A 19,766-nucleotide genomic window follows, 5' to 3' on the forward strand; every position below is an offset into this window, starting at 1 on the left:
ACGTTGAACCGATTGTATAATTGTATTCCACGTCTGACCAATCAGCGCTCAATGCAACCATTTGCTCATTTGCATATCAATTGTAGGGGTGTGGTGTTTTTATGTAGCAGATCACTTGTTGCAAAAAGGAAGAGCGGAATCGAGGCAAGTTTGTTGTTCTAAGAGCACTAATTATCTGTTACTATTAATAATTACATACTGTAGTAGGCTAGATATGTTCATATAATGTTTTCGACACACTCCTTTTTTAAATGAACGAACTTTTAAAAGATGCACACGTAAATGTGTTATTCCGGACCTGCTTTCTTTGAATCACTTTCTATGACTTCATTAGTTTCACTTACACTTTTACACTTTCTGTGTCTTCTATTGTTAGTTCTTAACCCTGACACCCTGGGGTCATGGGAAAAGGACTGGTCTGAGAAATTTTTCTGTGAAAACTAGCAGTGCATAACAAAAGTTATTATTTTGATGTTATTTCAAACTATTATTCATAAAACACTATTATAAAATAAATGAGTGTTTTGTTGTTATATTAATCAGTTGTTATTGTAACAATTGTAACTGTATCCTTATACAGTATTGTGCCATTACTCCATTTTGTTGACAATTTTTGGCATGTGACTTTCTATAGGTGTGGGATTTTCTGTGTTCGTAGTTGCTTGAGAAAAGGTGTGGGAGCGAAGCTTTAAGATGGCTCTTTTTTTTTTTTTGTAGACACAGGTGTGAGTGCTTGTGAGTTTGCAGGTCCTTTGTGAACCATGTGAGTGGCCTCTGTTCGTGACTGACAGTTACGCCTTTATGCCAATCAAACCACAAACTGTTGGGCTTCATTCTTATAACCATATCCAAAAAAATAAATAAAACATATTTTGGATGAACAGACAACCTCTTATGGAGAATGCCTGACTCGTTCAGCCATTCTCTTTCTTTCTCCCATTTGGTTTGTGACAGCACCAAGACAGCTCTTTCTCTGTCCAAAATGTTAAGGTTGGCCCCTACAAACAAACACGGGTCGTTTAAAGCCCTCATGTTTGCATACACATGTGCTTCACATGCCTCTCTGACTATTGTATGGCTTTTTTTAAACCAATGTTTTCATGGGTTTGAATATGTATGTCCAAAACAAGTTACAACACAGTTGTTTTTCCAAAGCGCACACAAAAGATAACCACCCATTCAGCTGGGCTCTAAGCTGCTCAAACACTTCTACCTGAATCAACCTGTAAGGGAGAACCAACGTGAGTTGAGTTCTCTTACTGAACTAAATAAATATTGTGTCTAGACTGTTTTTGCTTATTTGTTCTTCCTTTGTGTGTGTGTTTGCGTTTTTCCCCCATTTAATTATAGTCATTGAAATATAAATTATAAATTCATCAGAAAATTTCAAGAAAGTTTATTCGAAAGTTTCATTAGAATAAAAAAAGGCATTGAGCATCCTAGTTGAATATTTTAGCTTCCTTGATTTGACAAGAACTTGACATAGAAACTTTGTTATGCATTTTTAAAAGGACAGTGAAATTCTAGAACTTAGCCAGTTGTTGTTGTTATTATTGCTATTATTATTTTGTAAATAGTAAAGTACATTTAATCATCATCGCTGGCTCCATCAAAATGTGTAAATAAATGTAAAATCTTTATAAATGCAAATAAATAAAAGAAAAAAAATATATATTTTGCCTGATTGGAGGGAAAGAAAGAGAAACAAACATACGAAAAAAAAACTTTAAAAAGGCTTTAAATGTTTTAGTTTGATGCTTTTTTTTAACAATATTTGGACTCAAGCATTCAAAGAATCCTTTTATAAGTTAGAATATATTATAGTGTATTGATACCTTTTTTTGGAGTTTTTGTTTTAATCTGTCAACAATGAAACTTCAAATGCTGGGACAAATATATGACAATTTGATATGAATTCGGAAACCCAATAGAGTAAAAGAAAAAAAAAATTAAGTGGCCTAAAAATGAAGAGACTGAATACCCAATAAATTACAATGGCCTTAAGAAAGGAGGACGGATGAGGAAAAGCTTGAGGAGAAAGGAGAATGGCAAAGATAAAGAAGAAAAGAGAGACTGAGAGGGGAAGAGGGCAACTTGGAGAGAGTGCAGTTTGTCCCTGAGTCCTTCCTGACAGACTGAGTGAATGGGGCCTCTATTCTCTCCCTTCTTATGTAAATGGAGGCTTCAGTCTCCTAGCCATCCGTCACTGCATAGAAAGACCCTGGCAGGCCCTTTACGAGCCTCCTGCTCGCATAATCCCTGAACCCACAATCATGCACCCAGCAGGGGGAGAGGGGGGAAGTGGCGGGGGGGTTACCATGCAGACAGTGATAGTGTTCAGCAGGCCACCTACACTGAGCACACATAATCCAAACATTTCTCATAAGGTGTATAGCCCTCGGTGAGATGGAGGGGAGAGGCTGTTATGCCTCCGACAGAGGGCTGTGATAGGAGGAAGAATGTCAGAAAAGAAGACTGTGGGTATAAAAGGGCAGGAAAGAGAGGGGATTGGTACAATGAATTGAATGAAGGGGACGTGGGACAGGGGTACATGATGCGGGAATTAACATAGTGTTTGCGTGATGGACAGGAGAATGAGAGCCCATGCATTATGTCAGGGAATGTTGGTGAAGAGATCTCGCTGAAGTGATCAAAAGTTGCAGCCGTGGAATTGTAGTGACACAGGCCTTCTGAGAGTTCGGATAACTATCGGCTCACATATGTGTGAATAAAACATTTCCTAATATATCCTCGTGTGCTGGAATGCCAAGGCCAATCTGATTATTATGCGTCCTGAGTTTGTGGCACAGCTGAAAGCTCCTTTCGCTCCTGTGGATACAGATGTTGTGTACAAATCTGCCATCCTGTGGACGCACTCAGAACTTGCCATTAAAAAAAAACCTTGTAAAATGATCTCTTGGGTCTTGGTTCATGACGTGCATCTCGCAGGAGTTCTTCACAGTAAAATGGGTACCGGATTTACCATAATAATATAATAACGTAGTGATTAAATACCTCATTAAGTATGTCTATCGAACAAGAAGTAATAGTTTAGTTTTGCCCAAATGAGAATATAGTTACAACGAATAAGATTTAATATAATATTTAACTCATTGATCAAAGTGCACATGCTTCTGTTAATGTAACAAACATCGTAACATAAAAAGGTAATTCTGTCAATAGTTGTGATCAGTAGGCATTGTTTTGCAAGGATCATCCCGAGTATCTAACAAAATGTAGGATACATATTTTTGAAACAATAGTCGTAGTTTATCTGTGTCAATTTATCTACATTATCATATTAAGTATATTCACACAAAATCCTTAGCCATCACTATAAATCTTTGTCAAAATTACATTTAATTATTTTAAAAAATGTATAAAGATTGTTTAAATATAGCTGGCTGAAGAACAAGCAATATATAATTAGTTAAAATGTAAAAAAGATAATTAAATGAAATGTATTGAGATATATAAAAATGGATAGTGTATTTAAAAAAAAAACATTTATTAGTATCATGACATAAATCAGACGGTTTTATTTGGTTGACAAATATGCACCAAAGGTTTAAGTTAAAACAACACAATTTATAAGGACGGACATTTGTACATGCAAATTTAAATATTCATTTTAAAGGTATGGCTGACTCTAAAATGAAGATTTGCTGTACATCTACTCATCCTCAACCCGTCCGCAGTTTCTTCAAAACAGCATTACACTGCACAAGGCAATAATTGTGAATTAGTTATTCTGTTGTTTTTAATCCACTGTTTTGACTCTCAATTCTGACAGCAGAGGATCCACCGGTGACCAAATGACCTACAGTCGTGGCCAAAAGTTTTGAGAATTACATAAATATTAGTCTTCAAAAAGTTTGCTGCTAAACTGCTTTTAGATCTTTGTTTCAGTTGTTTCTGTGATGTACTGAAATATAATTACAAGCACTTCATACGTTTCAAAGGCTTTTATCGACAATTACATGACATTTATGCAAAGAGTCAGTATTTGCAGTGTTGGCCCTTCTTTTTCAGGACCTCTGCAATTCGACTGGGCATGCTCTCAATCAACTTCTGGGCCAAATCCTGACTTATAGCAACCCATTCTTGATTAGTTCTTTTTTTATTTGATTAATGCCAATGTACCAAAGATAAAAGTACAGATAGGTAATGTCAATATTGCATACAAAGAAGTGGCATTATATGCAAAGCACCATTTACAGACGTATGTAAACATAAAAATAAATAATACTAATCGAAAACTTAAATAGCATTGAAAAGATTAAACATTTTTGACAGCCTTAAGATTTTTGGAAGATTAAATAGTTTGGATATACTGTTGAACCTCTTTTAAAAAAAACAAAAAAAACAATATATAATGGATTTTGATGAGTGAATTTACTGCGGTGAATATGACATTTTGCAAGAAGTCATAATTGGTTAATAATGAAATATACATTAATTTTGTCTTTTTGAATATTAAAGAAGCCAAACAGTACATCCTTAAAAAGCAGAGAGAAACCCTGTAGCACACTGCGATAGATAACATTAGAGAATTCATTCCAAAATAGCTGTGTGTGAGGACAATCCCAAACGATATGTATATCAGTTTCATTAGGGTCTCCACAAAAACAACAGCTTGTATCTATGTCTGATTTAAACCTTTTCAAAAAGCTGGGTAAAATCTGTGTAACAATTTGAATGAGATTTCTCTAACCTTGTTAGTTATTATATATTCCAAAGACAGAGTCCATACTTTTTTCTCATCAATATGATCAACCACATTCCTCCAATAAGACACCACATATGGAGTCGTTACACGCTCCTTTTGAAAAAGCGATCTAATCTTATAGTTACGTGATGAAGGATACTGGACAAAGTCGTGGCCTAGTTGTTAGAGTGTTTGACTCCTAACCCTAGGGTTGTGGGTTCGAGTCTTGGTCTAGCTATACCACGACTGAGGTGCCCTTGAGCAAGGCACTGAACCCCAACTGCTCGCCAGGTGCCGCAGCATAAATGATGAACACTGCTCCGGGTGTGTGTTCACAGTGTGTGTGTGTTCACTGCTGTGTGTGTGCACTTTGGATGGGTTAAATGCAGAGCACAAATTCTGAGTATTGGTCACCATACTTGGCTGAATGTCACATCACTTTTTCACTTTCATGTAACAAAAAGCATAGCTTTCCTACTGGGATTTCAAATGGGTGTAAAGATAAAGATAAAGTGCTGGATGATCTAATGAGTCTCTTGAAAGCGTAACAACTCCTTTAGGAATAGTGTCCATGATGATGGAGAATTCTTTGGGAGTTACTGGAAAATTACATTTAAATAAGAATTTTTTGTGACTTAAAATAAGACCTTCCAAGTTAAAGAACTAGGAAACAACCAACACAGATTTCCAAATGAGGTACGGCTGAGACGTGCTTAAAAATGATTGACCATGCAAGTAATGCCTGTTTATGAAATTTGGTTAAATTGTAAGGGATTCTAGCAATATTGTAAATACAGATCAATAGGAAAGGGAGACCACCTAATTTGGAAAAGTAGTCATTGGGGATAAAAATCCATATTGAGTTTGGATTACACAAACACTGTCTTATCCAATTAATTTTGAAAGTGTTGTTCAAAGAAGAGAAATCAAGGAAATTAAACCCACCATAATCATATGTGTTCATTAATAAGTACTCTTTATTACCTTTGTTACAACATTCAGTGTATAGAAAATAACCATTATGACAGAAATTTGTACATTTATAAACTGTAAGAAGTAAAAAGCTCAGAAATGCAGTAACTGTAAGAGTAAATAATAATTATAATAATGATGATGATAATAATAATGATTAGGCACCTGTTTGTAAGGAAGCATGTAAATTCATCCATCCAAATGCTGTCACGTCACGTGACAAAAGAACGAATGATAGGATAAAGCCTTTTATACAGTCTTTATTATTATTATTGTAATTATTAAACAATACAAACATTAAAACATTAAGGCAATACACTTAAAACCATAAAGACAAATAATAATAATAATATACACAGAGATTTGTTGCCAGGGTAACTCCAGTCTATGGTCAAAGCTTATGGGTCTGTCACGTGAGGAGCGACTCGAAAACCCGAAAGACTCAAGAGATGAACTAATCAATTCTCTAACACCGGCACCCACTGCATTGACTGAAACAGGTGAACTAGACTATTCCTGTACAGAAACTATAGAATTTTGCGCATGCGCGACTGAAATGACCGAATCGTTCAAGAATGACCGTCACTAACTAGCATCAGACGATAACACCAACGTGAAACACACACGCTTGATATCCGTTTTTTAAATTCTTGATATTAGCATAAATTTGAAAATCGGAAAACGAAGCTTTATCTGTTTTTTCATTTTGGTTTTGGAAACAGATAAAAAAAAACAAGTCGTTTTTTTATTTTTCCATTTTTGGTTTCAATTAGAAAAACGAAAGAACGAATGATACACGGATTGTGTACGTTTTGATAGTTTGTTTTTTCGTTTGAAACACAAAACAAAATAACGAGAAACCACCTGTTTTTCGTTTGTCGTTTCAAACCAAAAACAAAGAAACGGTAAAAAAAGAGCCGTTCTCCCGTTTTTGGTTCTGAATCCAAAAACGAAAAATGACAAAACCAAAATCAAATAACGGTCCGATTTTGGTTTTTTGAAATTCCTTTTTCCATTTTTTCGTTTGAAGATCTACATTGAAATACAGACAGGTTGGCCACGTGACCCGGAAGTAATAGTAAATATGGCCTATCAAAATAAAAGCCAAGCTTTTAGAACGGTCATAATATGTAGCGCTTACGTTATACCAGAGTAACGTTAGAAGAAGAAAAATCAATTAATAAATAGCCTTATATAAACCTGGACCGGAATAAATATGTTAGCAACAGTACTTTATTACAGCTATTTAATATCGTGCCTATCCAGACATCACCAGTCACGTTTAATGAGCGAATTATTTGGCTCAATAACCGAAGAACTTATTGTGTGTGCAGAGTTGTTACTGTAAGCGCTATATTATATAATTAAATTTATATTTAATGTGGTTTCCACCATAATGGACAGCGAACTGACAGCGATTCAACGTGAATTCCCACGTGACGTCATGCGTAGGCCTAATAACGTTACTAATAATGAGGGATATTGGGATTCCGCCATCAAAATATCAGTCCCTATCTCGTCTTTGCCATTCGATTGACACCCTCGTAAAACCTGTGTTGGTCCTCAAATATAATTTTATCCTAACGCATCATATCTATTTTCAAAAATCCCAAGGACACGCTGTACCTCGCTCACGTTGTACAGTGTTAATAGAAATGTATTGAACAGGCTAGTTAACTAATAGTGATAGTAGTTTGTTTATAATACAATCAAAAACGACATATGTGAAGGTTCTCAGTCCTCCATGTAACGTTAATAATCCAACGAAGTTTAAAATCAAGGGCAGTTCAAAACGATTACAGACACCAGTAGGTGTCGCACTGTGTCTGCTTTGTGCGAGCTACTGTCATGGAGATATTGATTTATGTTCTGTAATTAAAACACTTTCCATTATTTTAATTACAACTGTGCTTTCACAAATCACGTTTCTTAGCACAGCTGCTTAAGGCATTAGCCTACTCAATAGAATGAGCTCTTTCTCCTCATGTTTGATTGTCTGATTTACATGTGCTATTATACTGCGTGAAGTTTTAGGAGTTGACTGTAACACTCACAAATTTAAAAACATGTCTCACATATAGGCCTTCAGTCCAGTGGGGTGTGTGGTTCTAGTGTGTATAATAGACAACAAGCAGTATGCCATGCAAGTGAACATAATTTATTTTATTAAAATATTTATATTAATTTATTATTTGCATAAAATAACATAAAATGAATACAACAAAAGGAGTTCTGCAAGTGAGAATAATAGAAAATAAAATTGAACAATTTATTAATTGCATAAAATAACATAACAGATGAACATAACCAAACTTAACCATTTAACTTAACTTAAAACCTAAACCTAAAATAAAAACTAACTAAAACAATCCCCTAACTAATAGTGTCCTTCAAAACATTCACAATCTCCCCCATCCCTGTAATTTCAAAAAAAGATTCTTGGAACATCTCGTCCCTGCATTTTGGGCAGTGTGGCAAGGTAGTTGCCCACTGCTCAACGCAGACCCAGCATCCAATGAGGCTGATGCAGCACGGTGCCACAACTGGGTTTTCCATCACATCTGCAAGATGTTTTGTTTCCATTCCAGATTGATTTTAAAGGCTAGTTGTTGTCAGCAATTACTAGGCATATTGGCAATGATAAGCAGAATAGCCTATACTTAACAACTGCCATCATTATTTGATAAAAGACCACACTATGAGAACACCTAAAGTTTTGATAATATTTATGGAATATAATTTATGGAATTCTACTTTTACATACATTTTTCAGATAAAGTTCATGTAAGCATAGTGATGCACAGTTCACTTCTCCATCATCTATTGTGATATCTGTCATTGCACAGTCCAAATGATATATTGAGCTGCAGTCAGAGGGACTGAAAGCAAACAAAAGTTGAATGCTTATGCTGATTAAGACACAAAGGCTAGGTGTACAGATACATTCTCATTTCTTAATTTTATGCCATTCTAAAACATTTTTATGTTAACATTGAAATATAAAGACAGTGCTGCAAGTCTGATCATAAGTAAGGACATTCAAAGTATGGACAGATGAGGTCACCACCAAGGAGAGCCTTGAGGATTATACATCATCAGTGTGACACGTTACATCAGCAAATGGTGGTGATCACCTGACTGGAAACATCACAAATCGCCATGGGATGTGCACGGCCCAGGACCGGAGGGCTCTGCAGCGGGAGATTAAAACTGCTCAGAAGATCACTGGTACCCAGAGCCAAAAGGATACAAAAGGACAGTACCCACCCAGCCACAGCCTGTTCATCCTGCTGCCTTCTGGGAAGAGATATAGAAGTTTCTGCTGCCACACCAACAGACTGCAGAGCAACCCCCCCCAAGCTATCAGACTCTTAAACTATAGTTCATCCTCAGCACTGCTCCACTGATCATAGTTTATTTCTGTTTACCATTTTTATAATTGCTTCTATATTAGCCTGATAATGTCTGCTATGTACCAGAAGGGAGTTACAAACTCAATTTATACTTTATACTATTATATATATTATATTGTGACAAAATATACCCACCTACCTTAAAGAAGAATAAAGTGAATGTTTTGGAAAGGCAGAGTCAAAAGTTATGACCTTAAAATGATTGAAATGTCGTGTAAGGATGAGGAAGCAAGCAGCTCATGTGAGGAAACCCACCAACATCCAAGAGTTGAAGCTGTTCTGTACAGAGGAATGGGCAAAGATTCGTCCAAGTCAATAAGCAGGACGTATCAAAAGTTACTGGAAACGTTTTGTTGCAGTTATTGCTGATGTAATCAGCGTTGACAGCCTGTTTTTAGTAATGTAATTATGTTTTTGGGTTTTCTTTTGAGGACCTTGTAAAATGTTCTTACCTTAGGGCTTAACACATTTTCCGCAGCCATTGATTGTACATGCAATGCCCTTGAAAGCATGTATGTGCTATATAAAGTTTCAAGACTTGTATGGATTCTCTTCACTTGCATGACACAATTGGAGTTTTGTATGTTATACAAACTGGAATGTGTATAGAGAAGAAAGATTCACACAGTATATAGCACACTGGTAAATCATTCGTTTGGCCAGATGGCCTACATTAAAAATAAAATCAAAAACAAAATAAAATGAACAACAATAAATACATCTGTATCAGTAATCTTGATTTAAAACGGTTACCAAAGACACCATACAGTCAGTCATTTAAATACAGCCACCTGCTGGTAGAAAGGGGGAACAGTTATCCATTACGGTGGAAACCACATTAAATATCAATTTGATTATATAATATAGCGCTAACAGTAACAACTCTGCACACACAATAAGTTCATAGGTTAACCTATATTACCAACTGTATTGAGCCAAACAATGCGCTCATTAAACGTGACTGGTGATGTCTGGATAGGCACGATATTAAATAGCTGTAATAAAGTACTGTTGCTAACATATTTATTCCGGTCCAGGTTTATATAAGGCTATTTATTAATTGATTTTTCTTCTTCTAACGTTACTCTGGTATAACGTTAGCGCTACATATTATGACCGTTCTAAAAGCTTGGCTTTTATTTTGATAGGCCATATTTACTATTACTTCCGGGTCACGTGGCCAACCTGTCTGTATTTCAATGTAGATCTTCAAACGAAAAAATGGAAAAAGGAATTTCAAAAAAACAAAATCGGACCGTTATTTGATTTTGGTTTTGTCATTTTTCGTTTTTGGATTCAGAACCAAAAACGGGAGAACCGCTTTTTTTTTTTTTTTACCGTTTCTTTGTTTTTGGTTTGAAACGACAAACGAAAAACAGGTGGTTTCTCGTTATTTTGTTTTGTGTTTCAAACGAAAAAACAAACTATCAAAACGTACACGGACCAGGATGCTTTACTGTTGGCATGACACAGGACTGATGGTAGCGCTCACCTTTTCTTCTCCGGACAAGCCTTTTTCCAGATGCCCCAAACAATCGGAAAGGGGCTTCATCGGAGAATATGACTTTGCCCCAGTCCTCAGCAGTCCATTCACTATACTTTCTGCAGAAGATCAATCTGTCCCTGATGTTTTTTTTTTGAAGAGAAGTGGCTTCTTTGCTGCCCTTCTTGACACCAGGCCATCTTCCAAAAGTCTTGGCCTCACTGTGTGTGCAGATGCGCTCACACCTGCCTGCTGCCATTCCTGAGCAAGCTCTGCACTGGTGGCACTCCGATCCCGCAGCTGAATCCTCTTTAGGAGACGATCCTGGCGCTTGCTGGACTTTCTTGGACGCCCTGAAGCCTTCTTTACAATAATTGAACCTCTCTCCTTGAAGTTCTTGATGATCCTATAAATTGTTGATTTAGGTGCAATCTTAGTAGCCACAATATCCTTGCCTGTGAAGACATTTTTATGCAACACAATGATGGCTGCACGCGTTTCTTTGCAGGTCACCATGGTTAACAATGGAAGAACAATGATTTCAAGCATCACCCTCCTTTTAACATGTCAAGTCTGCCATTCTAACCCAATCAGCCTGACATAATGATCTCCAGCCTTGTGCTCGTCAACATTCTCATCTGAGTTAACAAGACGATTACTGAAATGATCTCAGCAGGTCCTTTAATGACAGCAATGAAATGCATTGGAAAGGTTTTTCTGGGATTAAGTTAATTTTCATGGCAAAGAAGGACTATGCAATTCATCTGATCACGCTTCATAACATTCTGGAGTATATGCAAATTGCTATGATAAAAACTTAAGCAGCAACTTTTCTAATTTCCAATATTTATGTAATTCTCAAAACTTTTGGCCACAACTGTACATTTAATTCTCATCATAATTAATGTAGTCGACATGACTGATATTTTGATAATGCAATAAAAATTGCAAGTTATTCACACTGAGCTTCAAAAGGGAAGTTTAAAAAGTTCAAACAGGACAGGAACCATGAACATACACTGGAGATCTCACGTGTATCAGATCAAACCATAGACTTATTGTAACTTATACAATTAACTGGTAAGAGTCAGCTTAGCACGTTAAAAATGGGAAATACCTTTATTTCAGACCATTAAAATAAATACTATGCAGAGTCCAATGTAGAAAACATTTAATACATGGCTTCCATCTCAAAAAGGTTAATAATCATCACATTTGTAATAAATTTGTTTAAAAAAATAGCACTGACCAATGTAAACCCCACATCCAAACCTACTCAACAAAAGACAGGCATTTTTTGAACAATACAAAGACAATGATCTCTATATACTCTACTACTGCAGTTTGGTCCTTTACATATTTAGACCCATCCAACACAGTTTGGTGAGGTAGGTTGTAGGAGCAACACTCCCCGATAGGACTTTGATGCAGAGAAATCTGAGGCAATACAAAGATAGGGTGTTAACCAGCCATACCAAATTCCTTTCCAATGCTTTCAGCCACCCATCCTGCCACAGTGAAGCCTATTTACAAAAAGCGACAACCACACAGACAGGACAACACAAGAGATGCAACAGAAGAATTGGACGAGAGAGAGAAATTAACATACTTTGCAACTTTACAATCTGGTTTGTTCTCACAACCCAGCTTCCTTTTGGACTGAAGCATCTTACAGTACTCAGATGCTTCTGTAAAAGGAAAATGGCAGTGACTAAGATTTGGAACAAGTCCTAGTTCCCCATATAAAACATGAATAATTCTGTATTTTACATAATTTGCCCTGTTACAAAAAAAAAAAAAACAGATGTTAAACAGTCACATCTCAAAATTGGTTAAACCAACACTATCAAGAAAAGCGGACATGTCTTCAATCCATTATACCAGTCAGTGCATCAACATTTACACCATACATGCAAATAAGCCTTGAAACGCTGCCTCTTGATCACTAGATGGCACTACTCAAAAAGGTCTAGATTAAATGAGCCTTAGGAATATGGAGTATTCATTCTGAATAAATGAGTGACCGACATACTGGATTTATGAAAAAAAAAAAAGCACATCCTCTGAATTAACAGTACTTGAATTTTGAGGGAGTTGCTAGAAAAGTTATGTGGGTTGGAATGAGATTAAAGAGGGAATGGAGCAGAGGGGAAAAAAAAAAATTGTGGGGAAAGAATGAGGCAAGTTCTTAGATCAAATCAGCAACATTCATGGGCATTTCCTCCACTGTTGTATTGTAGAAGGTCTCAATGTCTCGGAGTGTGCGCTTGTCATCTTCAGTAACCATGTTGATAGCGACACCCTTTCTGCCAAAACGGCCACCACGTCCAATTCTACACAAATAAAGCACAAGATATTACACAACAGCCAGAATTGCACAAATCAGACAAAAATAACAATGAGTTTTGACTTACCGGTGGATATAGTTCTCCCTGTTGGTTGGTAGGTCATAGTTGATTACCAGGGAAACCTGCTGCACATCAATGCCCCTTGCCTTAAAGTATATTAAAAAGAGACTTAGTACAGATTTAACAAAAAAAAAGTCAATTAGTAACCTAAAGATGATTAAAAGCACAGATTTATGCATGCGTTTGAAACAAATGTGAATGTCAACTGCTTTTTAGTTGTGTTTAGGGACTTGGCAGCCCAGGCACTGTGGAGAGCAGTTAGAATAGTCTCCCAAAGACCTTGATGCCCATCACAGCACAGAATGCTGGTGGAAGAGGTAATCCTTGGTGTGACCCATCAGAACTATGGATGAAGGTGAAAGATTGCTTACCAGCAGGTCAGTAGTGATGAGGACTCGGCTGGAGCCAGAGCGGAACTCTTTCATGATGACATCCCTCTCCTTCTGCTCCATGTCACCGTGCTATGAAGACAGAGTACAGGTTCATAAGACATGTTAAATTATATATCTTTACAAATGTCACAATATAGCCCATTACACAGTGCACATTGGACCCGGAAAATTGCCGGGTCACCTTCTGTGTCAACGCAAACACGTCCCGAGATTGATCCCGGGTTGTGGACCTATTAATTGCCGGGTTCAGTCCCAGAGCGAGCGCTGTGTGAACAAAAGCCAGAACTAATGCTGTAAAGGGTGTGTCATAGTGATGACATGTTATCGCGCAACTCTTTTAGCGGGTGTTTTGAAGGCAGATCAGCGTTCGCGACAAATTGATCAGTTAGTTCCTCACTTTCCGCTCTGACACTGATATCATTCGCAAGCTTAAGTGAAAGTTAACGTGCCTAGCATTTGACTCGTATATTACAAATCACATTCTGATGTCACGTGTCTTTGCGGGTTGTGTGTGAAAGCAAGCACATATTCCGGGTAATCACTGGCAGTGTGAAAGTGCAAAATCTAGCAACCCGGAAACAATTGTCGGGACACATTACCTGTGTATTTTCCGGAATCACAGTGTGCAAGGGGCTTATGTTAATGTCACTTACCAATGCAGAAACAGTGAAGTCCCTCGCATGCATTTTCTCAGTCAGCCAGTCCACCTTTCTACGAGTGTTGATGAAAATGACAGCCTGAGTAATGGTCAGGGTTTCATAAAGATCACACAATGTGTCCAACTTCCACTCCTTAAAAGATAAAGAGAAACAACTTAGCACCAAAAAAAAAAAAAAAAAAAAAAAAATCAGCTCCGCCACTGGGTGGTGCTGTTTTCAGACTAAAGTCAAGATCATGTTCACAGAGCCTGACAGGCTCAGATGCACAGATAAGCAAAACGCTCATCAGGCACTGAGCACTGCAGGGAGTCTGGGATCAGTTGACACGCATGGGGATCATCACAAAACAACATTCACAACTTTAGTATAAAATGATTGTAACTTTGAACAAATGATGAATAAAGCTTTGAGATACAAATACTCCTTCCTTAACCTTAAATTCTCCACTCACCTCTTTCTCAACATTGATGTAGAACTGGCGGATACCCTCAAGGGTCAGTTCTTCCTTCTTAACTAGGATACGAATAGGATCTCTCATGAATTTTGTGGTCACCTCCAGCACCTCCTGAGGCATGGTGGCAGACAAAAGAATCACCTGGAAATGGTAAAAACGTGCACAAGTTACAGTTTACAAAATGAGACAACTCTAACCAGAACCTAAAAAATGCCAATGACATGAAAAGGTACATTTACAGTCACAGTGACCTTATTGCAGTAGATTTGACCGAGACAGATATAATATACTGGTATGCCAGCTCTCGTCTCTCTTGAAGTCAAAATATACAGCAATTAAAAACTTTAGGATATAAAATGTCAGCTGCTTAAAAGTCATGAAGAGGGACCTAGGAGCCCAATCATAGTGGAGAGCAGTTACATTACTCTACCAAAGTTCATGATTCCCATCACAGCACAGAAAGCTGGTAGGTGAGGGACTTTGGTGTGGGTACCAAGAAAATCAAACCAAAAGGATTAGCTCACCTGAGTATCTGTGGCCAACTTCTGAAAGATCTCATAGATTTGGTCCTTGAAACCACGGCTTAACATTTCATCTGCCTCATCCAGTGCAAACATCTTTATATATTTGGGAGCTAAAAAAGCAAGGAAAAACAAGTGGTCTTTAAAGCCATTGCAATGCAGAATATTAAACATTTAAGTAACAACTCAATTAAGAGAGCAGGTAGTTGAGAAAACGCTAGTACATCTCAATTTAAGACAGTCCACTGAAACACGTGTTTGTCATCTGCACTTACAAAGATATCTGCGGTTGAGCATGTCAAACACACGGCCAGGGGTTCCAACCACTATGTGGGGCACATCAGCCTGAAGCTTCTGAACTTCATTACGGACATTTGTCCCACCAATGCATGCATGGCAGGATGCCCCCATGTAGTCTCCAAGAGCCAGCACCACCTTCTGAATCTGAAGACAAAGACATTTTATCAAGAACTAAAATAGATTCACTCCATTTAACTTCAACTGGATCTGAAAAACCACCTGTGCTCATGAGTCACTGCAAATTACTAGTCAATCATCTTATAAGAGATTTGACAAGTATCTGTGCCCATACCATGAAACAGTCTTTTCTCACTGTGTTGAGCTGACTGGGATGAATATGGCATTCAATTGTTCTGCCCCTACCAGATATAGGACTGTGCGTCACTAACAGACACAGCCTTGCCCAATTAATAGGGGACATGCTTATAAAACTGAAGTGTTAGCTACACTTTGTATTCAACCTCTCCAAAACCTCCAACAAAAAAGCAGAATCAGTACAAAGTGCTAAACAAACCTGAATGAGCTATGGTTCTCACCTGTTGGGCAAGCTCTCTGGTAGGAGCCAACACCATAGCTTGTGTAGCCTTCAGATCCACATCAACATGCTGCAGGATGGAGATAGCAAAGGTGGCGGTCTTTCCTGTGCCAGACTGAGCCTGTGCAATGACATCATAACCTACATACAGACAAAAACAGGCAGAAAATAAACAAATGCCTATTCAATCAATGGCTGTTACAATTTACAGTACAAGGGCAGCTTATGCCCATACCATGAAACAGTCTATGCCTCACTGTAATGAGTTGACTGGGATGAATATGGGTTTTATTTAATCTGCCCTTACAAGATATAGGTCAGAATGTCACTGACAGACACTGCCCTGCCCAACTGATAAGGGCGTGAATTAACTGAACTTATGATTCCTAAGTGACTAAAATACAGATAGACCATTCTAGAAATTAGGTTTTACGTACCCTTGATACAAGGGAGAATTGCCCTCTGCTGAATGGCGGAAGGTTTCTCAAAACCATAAGCGTAGATTCCTCTGAGAAGAGTCTCTCGCAGGTTCATATCATCAAAACTATCAACAATCTCCTTCCAGTTGCTCTGTTTAAAAAATAAAATGATTTTGAAAAACGCATACACACACATACATATATATATATATATATATATATATATATATATATATATATATATATATATATACACACACACACATACATACATATACTAATTACATAGGAATGACAGTTCCCTCTCTCACACACATATATACATATACTAATTACATAGGAATGACAGTTCCCTCTCTCACACACATATATACATATACTAATTACATAGGAATGACAGTTCCCTCTCTCACACACATATATACATATATATATATATATATATATATATATATATATACACATACACACACACACACACACACTACACACACACACACACATAAGGGGTGTAACGGTACGTGTATTCGTACCGGACCGTTTCGGTACAGGGCTTTCAGTACGGTGCACGTGTGTACAGAATGCAATATTTTGTTTGCGGAAAATATACATTTTCGTGTTTCCAAACGAAGATATTAAGTGGCGGAAGTCTCCGCGTTCAGCGCAAATCCCACCCTGCAGCTGATTCTAAGGCCGGCGACACACTGGATGCGTGGCTCAAGCGTCTCAGCTGCGTGGCGTTTCCGCTTTTAATTCGGCTCCCATGTTAACAGGTTAGAGCTTGCAGACTGCTTGCGTGAGACGCGCATCTCAGGCACGGCTCAAGCCTCACGGAAAACGCGTGCATGCTAGAAATAGAATCGACGCCTAGTTTTCATGCGACACGCAAGCGTGTTGGAAGCGTTTCCAGGCAAAATAGAATAGGAAAATATGTTTATATGTCATTTTGTACACAAATACATATTCATGACACTTTGATGTTTGAAAGTCTGTAGGTTGACAAATTCAGATATAAATGTAATTTAAAAAATAAATTAATAATTATCGATTTTCAAATACTGCACCTGTCAAACATAGTCTATTTTGCCGTCAATACTGTTCACGGTGTCCTTGATCTGTAGGCTTTATATTTATGCTCAACATGAAGTATAGATGTTATGAAGACAAGAGCCTGGGTCTGTCGGCGGTCTCCCTCTATGTCACCTACAGCAGCAGCATGCTGGGATTGGTAAAGCTGCACTGTAATCATGGTTATTTATATTTTTCATTATATTTTATTATATGATATCGGTTTGAGATTGAGAGTATTTTATTTAGTGGAGAACTTTGCAGCAGTATTTTATTTCTTATTCTATTTTTATTAAAAAGTATTAAAAAGAAAAAAAGTTTATAGTAATAAACAACCTGCAGTTTAATGTTTGCATTTCTTTCCCTTACTGTACCGAAAATGAACCGAACCGTGACTTTAAAACCGAGGTACGAACCGAACCATGATTTTTGCGTACCGTTACACCCCTAATATATATATATATATATATATATATATATATATATATATATATAGTGTGAGAGAGGGAACTGTCATTCCTATGTAATTAATTCCAAACATAAAGTGGGGATCAATACTACACCATCTTGGACAAGTATCTGTGCACATACCATGAAACAGTCTTTTTCTCACTGTGTTGAGCTGACTGTGATGAATATGGCCTTCATTTGCTCTGCCCCTAACTGATATAGGACTCTGTGTCACTCACAGACACTGCCTTGCCCAATTAGGGGACATGCTTATAAACTGAAGGGTTTGGCACATCTTTTTGGAAAGGTTTAATACACTGGAAAAGCACCAACATGCTTTACACACACACTTTACATTAAATGGCTCTTATGAGACACCAACCTCAATGACACCATCAGGCTCCATCCCCTCAGGGCCATTGTCTCTGGGTCTGAAACAAGACATTGTAATTAGTATAGCTTTTATGTTAAACTCATTTCACATTCAGTTGTGAGCACTTAAAAAAATAGCCCCAAAGAGCACATTTTCACAATACCTTTAACTAAACAGTAAAGAGTGGATTCTAACCATTATTTGCTAGACCCCGTCCCTTATAGTGCAGGGAATAATGCACGAACACATCCCATACATGTACATCTATTGTTAATGTGTGAAAGACCTAGTTCAAATGAAGTTTCACGCAAAAACTAAAACTTACTTAACCACATGACTGCTCTATGGAACACAAAAGCAGAATGACAGCCTCAGTCACAGTTCACTTTCATTAGATCATTTTCCATAAAATGAAAGTGAACAGTGACCCATCATTCTGTCTAACGTTTTCTTTTGGGTCCACAGGGAAAACGTCACACCGGTTTGGATGACGATTTTGATTGTAATCATCTGCAATACCCATAAAACAGCGTTAGTTTTAAATTTAAACACAGACATTGTAACCTCGTCGTTAAAAAGTGGCAGCCATTTTCGCTCTGCGCCATTAACAACGTGGCTCCACTAATTCACAAAGACGCTTCGGTAACAAACGATCATTAAAATGTTGGATTTTATAAAAAATATATAAAATTACCTTGTGCGTCACCACATTACTATTCCAATACATAACGACATTTAATTCTAGACATACAGAATACTAGTAGTTTTCAACGACGACATTGCTTCCCTTTTTCTTAAATTAAATAAATAGTATATTTATATAAATCGTAATTATAAAAGAGGCATATCTGATGATAGGCCTTGGGCCTGCTCTGCCAGACCATTCTATTGTCTCGCCCACCAAATGCCATGTGGCCTACGTACTCTCTCATTTTTAGGCCTAACGTGACATCTGCAAACAATCATAGATTTATCATTTCATGGGCACCGGATAAGGAGCTCTCAGGTAAAGTATATTACAACAAATATTTAAAATGTAGACAATCGGCTTAAAATGAGGAGAAGGGAGCGACCATCCATGTGCCGCATGGACACACGAGGAACTGAACGAGCGCGTGAGACACGTTGCGTCACAAGAACCGGCATTCTAACGGAACGTCGAATAAACGTTACAAAACCCATTTAAAAGACTTTCCAACAAACATTACGGATATAACGTAAAAATAAAGTGACTGGTACTTAACACTACCCGGTGAAAAAAAAACACTTTCCTAAAGCATTTCACGTTGAACTAGGCGGGAACCAGAGAACGGACGAACGTGCCAAACCGGCTGATAATGTTAGCTTTTGAATCGCTGATGGAAAACAAATGTTCTATATTTTCAAACAAATCCTGTGTAATCAATGATACTGACTGAACATTTAAGTAAACGGCGACCATTTACACAAACGGGGAAAAGAGTCTTCGAACACGTTCTCTTACCTATCTTCATGTTCAGACGACATTATCACAAAAGACTGTAGACTGACGGAAACGCGCAAATACTTAAACCGTGACGACCGCTAAAGCTAACCGATTGGACATCGTCCCGTTCAGTCAGCTTATACACC

The 19,766-nt window shown here is 37.5% G+C and overlaps 1 protein-coding gene and 1 non-coding gene across 3 annotated transcripts; both read right to left on the bottom strand.

Moving 5' to 3' along the window:
• Positions 1-11,668: 11,668 nt before the first annotated feature.
• On the bottom strand, positions 11,669-19,743 carry LOC132104242 (eukaryotic initiation factor 4A-I). Of its 2 annotated transcripts, none has more exons than XM_059509573.1 (11): positions 19,639-19,743; positions 18,165-18,213; positions 16,283-16,415; positions 15,847-15,986; positions 15,286-15,454; positions 15,014-15,123; positions 14,487-14,630; positions 14,030-14,167; positions 13,356-13,445; positions 12,991-13,070; positions 11,669-12,909 (listed from the first exon to the last, which is right to left on the bottom strand). In XM_059509573.1, exons 1-11 carry the CDS (start codon positions 19,659-19,661, stop codon positions 12,765-12,767), a joined length of 1,221 nt encoding a protein of 406 aa, XP_059365556.1. In that variant the 5' UTR covers positions 19,662-19,743; the 3' UTR covers positions 11,669-12,764. The 2 variants fall into 2 exon arrangements, with proteins under 2 accessions (XP_059365556.1, XP_059365550.1); XM_059509567.1 differs by lacking the exon at positions 19,639-19,743 and adding an exon at positions 19,571-19,635.
• LOC132112578 (small nucleolar RNA SNORD10) lies at positions 14,248-14,383 on the bottom strand. Its single transcript, XR_009424991.1, has one exon. It is a non-coding gene; the product is annotated as a small nucleolar RNA SNORD10 (small nucleolar RNA).
• Positions 19,744-19,766: the final 23 nt, after the last annotated feature.

Source organism: Carassius carassius, chromosome 2 (genome assembly GCF_963082965.1).
Source record: "Carassius carassius chromosome 2, fCarCar2.1, whole genome shotgun sequence".
Classification (NCBI taxonomy): Eukaryota; Metazoa; Chordata; class Actinopteri; order Cypriniformes; family Cyprinidae; genus Carassius; species Carassius carassius.